General features: G+C 35.0%; 1 protein-coding gene across 3 annotated transcripts; it reads right to left on the bottom strand.

The window, feature by feature from the left end:
• Positions 1-3,022: 3,022 nt before the first annotated feature.
• Positions 3,023-6,631, bottom strand: LOC123923089 (protein hook homolog). 3 transcript variants are annotated; one of them, XM_045975731.1, is made up of 3 exons: positions 4,682-4,927; positions 3,671-4,228; positions 3,045-3,640 (listed from the first exon to the last, which is right to left on the bottom strand). In XM_045975731.1, exons 2-3 carry the CDS (start codon positions 4,154-4,156, stop codon positions 3,320-3,322), a joined length of 807 nt encoding a protein of 268 aa, XP_045831687.1. In that variant the 5' UTR covers positions 4,157-4,228; positions 4,682-4,927; the 3' UTR covers positions 3,045-3,319. The 3 variants fall into 3 exon arrangements, with proteins under 3 accessions (XP_045831685.1, XP_045831686.1, XP_045831687.1); XM_045975729.1 differs by having other exon boundaries at positions 3,023-4,228; positions 4,682-4,929; XM_045975730.1 differs by lacking the exon at positions 4,682-4,927 and adding an exon at positions 6,188-6,631 and having other exon boundaries at positions 3,042-4,228.
• Positions 6,632-7,890: the final 1,259 nt, after the last annotated feature.

Raw genomic sequence — 7,890 nt, 5'->3', positions numbered from 1 at the left:
GCTCCCCGCGTACCATAACTATTTGATCCTGGGATTCCCGGCCGGTGCGTAGGGAGAAGTATTTGTTGGGAGTGGTCAACCCCTTAAATGGATCTTAGTTACTTCGAGGGGATTAGTCTCTGCAGTTGCGCGCGGAGGATACATTTAATTTAAAAAAAAAAAAAAGAAAAAAAGAAAAAGCATTTGACATGCTAGCTGTATTGCTTTGGTTTACCTACGATGTCTGAATATTACCTCAAAGTAACTCGTTTCTAATAAAGTGGCAATCCATTTCAATATGCTTTGTACCCTCGTGGAAAACTGGATTTTTGGCGATCTGCAAAGCTACCTGGTTGTTACAACTGAGTCGCATGGGTCCTTTATGCAAAATCCCAAGATCAAAGAGTAAACTCTTTAGCCATTTCAGTTCACATGTTGCGGTAGCTGTAACGACCCATTTTTCGTATTCGTATATTTTATTGAATGTTATTTTATTTATTAATTGACTTTTATTATTTTAGTGAGCGGCGAATAATTATTTAGCCGAGCGTAAGTTATTAGACGCGAGAACCTTTGTTTTGGGATTAATGGGCGTGAGAGGCCATTTGGGCCTTAGCCACTTGGGCTTGGTTCATGACTTTTAGGGAGAGGTATTTAAAGAAACCTTGTCATGAGACTTAGCTCATTTCATGACTTTTTGTCTTAGAAGCAAGAATAGAGCAAGGGCTAGGGTTTGATCAAGAGAGAAAGCTTGAGCAAGAGAAGGCTAGGAATCATCACCAAACTTAAGGTAAGAGATTAGAATTCATGATTCTTGAGTGGCAAGGAGAGGGGAGATTGTCTATGTCTCCATTCCCGAACTCTCCCACTCAATTTCTTTTAGACTTTTGATTAAGCTTTTGTATGTGAGTGTGATGTTCTTCATCATCACTTTGTATGTGTTAATCACTAGCTTGATTTCATGAAAAATATGTATGTGTTTGAATCATGTTTGAAAAGTTTATGAAAGTTGCTTAAAATCCAAGAAATTGGCATGATTTTGATTGTTTGAGGTATTTGGATGTTTGGAAGAGATGATTAATGTTCCTTGATATCATATATGCTTGGAATTGCTGTTTATAAGAATTTATAACATGTTTGAATGAATTTTTGAGTTGATTCAATGTTAAACCGCCTTAGAAAACTCAAGAACAGATATTCTTTTCTGGTGTAGTTCGCTAAGCGACCAGGAGTTCGCTGTAGCGAACATGTTCGCTGAAGCTCGCCAATGCTCGCCATGAGCAGGTGATCCCCTGGTGAGGTTCGCGTAGGCTCGCTAAGCCTTCGCTCAACGAATAGTTCGTTGAAGCTCGCCAATGCTCGCCATGAGCAGGTGACTTCCTGGTGCGGTTCGCCATGTCTCGCTGAGTCTTCGCTCAGCGAAGGCCTCTGTGACAGCAATTTTTGTTGATGTTTGTAAGTGTAATTAGGCACTTGTAACATGGTTTAAGGGTATCCTTACATGATTGTTGATACATGTTGATGCTGTTAATGTTTATTGTTAATCGTTATATGATTGATAAACGTGTATGCAATAAATTGCAGTTTAGAGTGAGTAATGTGATGTTTTGGCATTAATGTGCAATGTTAAGTGAATGTGTTAGGATTGTGTTCCTGCATTCATAAAAGAGTAGCTTCGAGCTAGAGAATATCATATGGTTGATATGTGTATACATACATGCATTCATGATTGTATGTGAACATTGGAAACTTGGGTTCCAATAACGAAAATGGATTATGTGTCCATAATGAAGCCGAGGATCGGATTAGATGAATCCATGAGTCCAGAGTTGCTATCCAACAGGATATAAAACTGTGTTGGCTTATCCAAGGGAGATAAGATGGTTCGGTAAGTTCCGACATATCCAGCAAGATATAAAACTGTTCTTGGTCCACCGTTGGTGAGACACCTTGGTACCACATGCATTTAGTTATGTCTAGGGATGACATGACAGTGAATTGATTGGCATTAGATACCTTAGGGTAAATGCGCATATATTTGATAAATGGTATGTGACATTATTTGGTTGAATTGTGTTGAACTTTATTAATTGATAATTGTTTAGTGCGATGTTTTGGCGTGAGTTAGAATATGTATGATGTAGTTCGAAAGTGTAAGACCTTTCTTATGCTCGTATGTTATGCGATTATGTTTTCTAACTCTCTGTTTTATGTTATTTGCTGGACCTTTGGGGGTTCAGATATTCAGGCTGAGGACTGTGCCGACGTTTAGACTGCTGTTTTAGCTCGGTGTTGAAGTACCTTTTGGTGAGGAGACTTAGCATAGATTTCTCCTTTTAGTGCTAGCTTTTGGCTAGAGTTTGTAAATAGTAAATGCTCTGGTAATATAACATCGAGTCGGGGTTTACGCTTGGCTTACATCGTATATCGGTGTTACCTTTTTGATATGCTAGTTCTTGTATAAGTGACATCCTTAGGGATGAATATGGCTTAAGTATATATATGCATGCTTGGTTTGATTGAATCCGCTGTTTCTTTTCATGTTAAACTTCATGATGCTCTGTGTGTATGTTTGTGTTTTAATTACCGCGTGACACTCTGCCTTTACACTTGTTAAAAAGTTTTTAAAATTACGTTTTTAAGGGTAGTATGGGTTAGGGTGTTACAGTAGCCATATCAAACGTGATATTCTGCTTCAGCAGAGGACAATGTGTTGTTTCTTAGTATGGGTGAGTGTCCCAAAAACACAAACCAGCCAGTAGTTGAGCGCCGAGTTAGGGGGCAGCCTGCCCAATCAGAATATTTTATATGTGGGATTACAAATACAAGTTTAAGAGAGGCATTTGTTTGTGCCAATTTTCTTTCCCTTGTCATGTTGCAAACCAAAACTGCTTCATTGTGGAAACTATATGGGGATTTTGAATGTACATTATCAATGTGCCAATTCTTTCCCTTGTAATGTGAAAATCAAGTTTCTGTTTATTTTGTAATATGATTATTTTTAAAATATAGAGACAATGACCTAGCAAGAGCATATAACATCTTTAAACCAGCACTTACATATGAAAACATATTTTAAAACATAAAGCCGGAGTTCATACTTCATACACCATATATTTTACATAAACCAAAACACCATATATTTTACATAAACCAAAAGAGTCCCAAAACAGACTACTAGAAAACCATGTAAGTTTTAAGAGGTATCCAAAATATTTAACCCCAAAAAGAAACTCCTGCTACATACATAAGTTTTAAAGGGCATCCTCTCAATATGCTACTGTCAACAACTAATTTCTTAACTACCTTATAGAACTTCTTTACCCTGCATAATTTTAGTTCAGTCAACATTAAGTCTTGTTGTAAAAATTAGAACTTGGCTTCTCGCCTTATCATAGCCAGCTTTGTACTGCAGTTTATTTTCACCCTTCAACTCTTCAATCTCAGCTTTCAACTTGTCGACAACTAACTTGTGAGCATCTTCTTCTATCGATAATTTTGTTTTCAAATTTGAATTTTCCTCCATCAAGTCTTTTTCTCTTCCTACCAATTGGCTCTTCTCCACACTTGATTCTTCCAAAGATTTCTTCAGTTTGTTTAGTTCATCTTTGAGACTAGTCATCTCAGCCATATTCTTCCCGTATTCAGACATCTTCTTCTTCTTCTTCTTCTTCTTCTTCTTCTTCTTCTCCAATTCATTAACCTCTCCAGCATAATTCTTTTCATTTTCAGACAACTTCTTTTGCAATTCAGAAATCTCAGCAACATAAGTCTTGTTTTTCTTTTCCATATCACGAAACTTTCCCGCAAGAACACGAAGACGGAAGTTTGATCGAACGGATTCTGCCAAGCTTGTTTGGAGTACTCTTTCTAAATCCAACTCCTCAACTTTTTCTTTCTGAATGAAATGCTTATCAATAAGCTCTCTTAATGGGAAATGATCATCCCATATTGAAGTGGCATCACCATCACCACTACCATTGATTTTAGGGACAAACGATGTCCACATTTCATCCCTCCCTTCCGAAGAATTAGGCTGGTTGTTTCCAACAATTTGTACGAGAGGTGAACTTGAGACCTCGAGTCGAGGCCGTTTTCGTTCAGCATTCATGAGGAGAGTGTTTGGAGAATTATTGCTTGGAGCTTCCTGTGACGATTTCCTTATGAGATTAACCATCTTATTTTTCCGTGAAAATCAAGCAGCTCCTTTGCAGAGACTTCTTTCACCAACAATGACATTGTAGATAGCCTTCGTGGAAAAAATACATGGAAAGCCAAGTTAGTAGTAGAAAGCAAGAAATCAAAAATAAAAAATGAAGGAGTATTAGAAGAAGCTACTCAAAAACAGGGTTCTGTACTCACACAACTAATTTTACAAACACATGAAACATCGATTTGATAGAAAACAACAAACAAATCTTTTCCCTGACTAACAAATAAACCTCAACATCTTTTCATCTTCATTTCTCATAAAACACTAAAACGTTTGGTGGAACATGCAAAAAAAATTCCATCTACCACAACAGAGTCAGTAATTGTAATACTTGAAAACAACACAACATTAAGGTTTATTAGAGAATAAATGCACAATAATTAGTTTAAACATGCATATATATAAACTCAACAAGAACATGCAAGCACATAACCCTAATTTTAGATGTTTGCTCCCACATGAAAAATAGAAATATATGAATATACTCACCAAATTTAAGGGAGAAGATGATGGTGATTTCAAAAACCAGCAACTTAGATTTCTCCTTGTACAACCTTTCTCCTTCTCTCTAGCTCAAGCTCATTCTGTGCATGTCTCTCTCACCGCTGAGTTTGTAAAATGAGCTCTGACAGAAGTGAGTACTTACTTCTCCCTTAAGTTTGTGAGAGTAGGAGTGAGGTGGGCTGTTTTAGCAGTAATTTTCCCTTTTCACCCCTAGGAATTATTAGGTAATTACTTATGGATTTTACCCTTAATTGGTCTCTTAACTTTTTTTTATTGGTTTTTATATTGTCTCTTACTTACTTAATTAAAGTTATAACTTGATCTCTTAACTAATTAATGTAGTTATATATTCAAACTATTGAAATTTAATGGGTTTTTTAAAAGTTTGCGTACGTTCAATTGAAGTTATCAAAAAAAGTATCAAACGATTTGGAATTTTTATAAAAATTTGTGGAGTTGATCTACTCAATGGGATCTTTGAATTCAATGGTTTGATTGAAAAAATATAATGCTGATATCAAGTTATTAAGTGGAGTATGTTAATGGAGACTTACTCCTGGAGTCAACGAATCCCTCCTCTATATGTATATATATAAGATACAAATATATGTAAAATAGATAATACAAATGTAGGATCGGCTCAAGAGTAATACAACATAAGCAAGAGTTTTAGCCTCTAAAATATAAAAAGTTCGAAATGTATTTTTTGAACATTTTATGTAAAAAAAGTCTTTTCGGAGAAAGACAATTTTGACTTTATGGTAAAAACTTTAACGCATATGTCTAAGTGGTAAAGTCACCAATAAGACAATACTAACTAATTAGTAATTGCTAATTTTATTTTTTCTCCATATATGTTTCAACATAATTACTAATTTTATTTTTTCTCCATATATGTTTCAACATAATTTCTTATGGTTAAATTTTATTTTATTTTTAACAATTAATTGATTAAAAATAATATAATTTTTTTTTTTTTAGGAAAAAAAATAGAAATTTAGTTATTACTTTTTTTATACTAATAGGGCTCCATAGAGACTCTGGAGATCCACATGAATATTGAAAGAAAATCCCCCATAATAAGAAATGAGATCGGGGATAAATGATAATTTGAGTGGTGACGAGAAATGAAAAAGTATTCTTCGTCACCATCCTGCTCCATTAACATCTCTGTCTAGAAACCATAAGCACAGATGATGATGATGATGATGATGATGATGGTGATGTTACAGACTAATAGAATTTCACGGACACCTTAAAATTATTTCTATACACACAAATTAATATTAAGGACACAAACGATGAGTCAATTTGGTTGTGTTCATTGTTAAAATGGAGATCATTATTGTCCTTAAAAATAAATTATTATGCCACTTTATGTGATTTGTGATAAATAGAAAAGTCCAAATTGAATATATAATATGCCCTATGATAAATAGAATAGCACACAAAAAACTGAAAATATAGAATATTTATCAAACTAGTACGTACCACCGATTTGAAAGTGGACTTGTATAAACATGGTAGTGTTCGGCATGAACTCCACTGCTGTGAACAAAAACACAACAAATAGACTTGTAGTGGGTGATTCCTGATGGAACTAAATATATTAACATACTGATTGATACTACATCAGAATAAAGAATCATCAATTAAAAGAGGGAAGAGAACTAAAACTCAAGGTAAGGCCACACACCGTGCAAGAGTATCTGCCACTCCTCGAAATCTGACTAATACTACATATAGAATTATTGATCAAGAGTTCGTCTGTGAGGTAAGTAAAGTCTAGCCAATAATTTTTTCCACCAAGAATCGAACTCGGGTTCTCCCGAACAATCGTCCTAGGGGGAGCTCATTAACCACCTGAGCTCAATGTCTTGGTTGTTTTCCACACCGTTTTGATCATATGATTCAAAGACTAACTGGAATATTGAATTTATAATCAGTCACCTTATAAACGCTATGAAACTACATACTACCCCTACAAAACCTGTAAATCACTATAAAAGCAGGATTTTAGACAATTTCCTTAATCTCCACACAACAAAATTTCCCAAGTAATAACAAATGGCCTTGAGAGATTACAATATATTCTATTGCGAGAAATTTTACATTGAACAAATAAACTCTTGTCCAAAGACTGGACTGATTGAAGCAAAGCAACCAATTAATTTTTACTTTTGTTGTTTACCATTTCACCATACAAAGAATCATTCACCTCTTTGCAAGACTATCAGACACCTGGAAACTTGATTGATACCATTGATCAATCCCGAGTATCTCTAGAAAACAAACTCAAATTTATTTCACCAAATCTGATCCAAAGTCGTGAAAGTCAAGTCCAAGACAAAGGACAACTAAGCACTAGATTATCATCTAAACGAGTTAGCCAGACAACTATGAAAAACTAACCCTCTAGTCACATGGTAATCACAAACTAAGCATAACTTCCTATGTGTAAAAATGGCAGAAGACAGTATGTACCAAGCTAGCCTGTGACAATTTAGGTGTTCTTAGAAAGCACAATGCAACAGTCAAAAGAAAGAAGAAAAAAAAACTAGCAAAAATCACAGCTAGAAAAGGACGCATCTTCCAAAATGACGAGGCCAAACCAAAAAATATGTGATACTAATTTAGACATCCAGAAAGCAAACAATTCAACCAAGCAAACCCTTGTACTTGAGGATTATTAAGGCTACACTTTATATATACTAAGAGAATAAATAATTCAACTTGTAAAGCATTTAGTTTCATGGTTATCAGTGGGTCAAAGCCGCACACTATGCCATCCATCCCAATAATGCATTATTAATAGAGATTTCACATTGAAATAGCATTTAGTTCTAGGGTCATTAATGGCTCAAAGATACCATTTCAAAATTATCATATGATACTTCTTCGAAGCATACCTAGGGAGCCATTTCTATTACACCAAATATGATTCAAAGATTTCTGCAGGTTATTTCCTACTTGATTTAAAGACACCTTTACTACGTGCTCGTCAGTCCAAATCTTTGAAAACCATGACATTTTCTGTTCCTGGCTTTGATTGTATGATAAATACGGACTAACTGGAAGATTAAACTCATAATCCTTCACCTCATCAATACTATGAAACTAAAAGACTACTCATCATTCACCTCATCAATACTATGAAACTACCCATAGCGAACGTGTAAATCACTGCAAAAGCA

Source organism: Trifolium pratense, linkage group LG4, assembly GCF_020283565.1.
Source record: "Trifolium pratense cultivar HEN17-A07 linkage group LG4, ARS_RC_1.1, whole genome shotgun sequence".
NCBI lineage: Eukaryota > Viridiplantae > Streptophyta > Magnoliopsida > Fabales > Fabaceae > Trifolium > Trifolium pratense.
The sequence above is the reverse complement of the archived record's forward strand: the minus strand, read 5'-3'. Positions and strand labels throughout refer to the sequence as shown.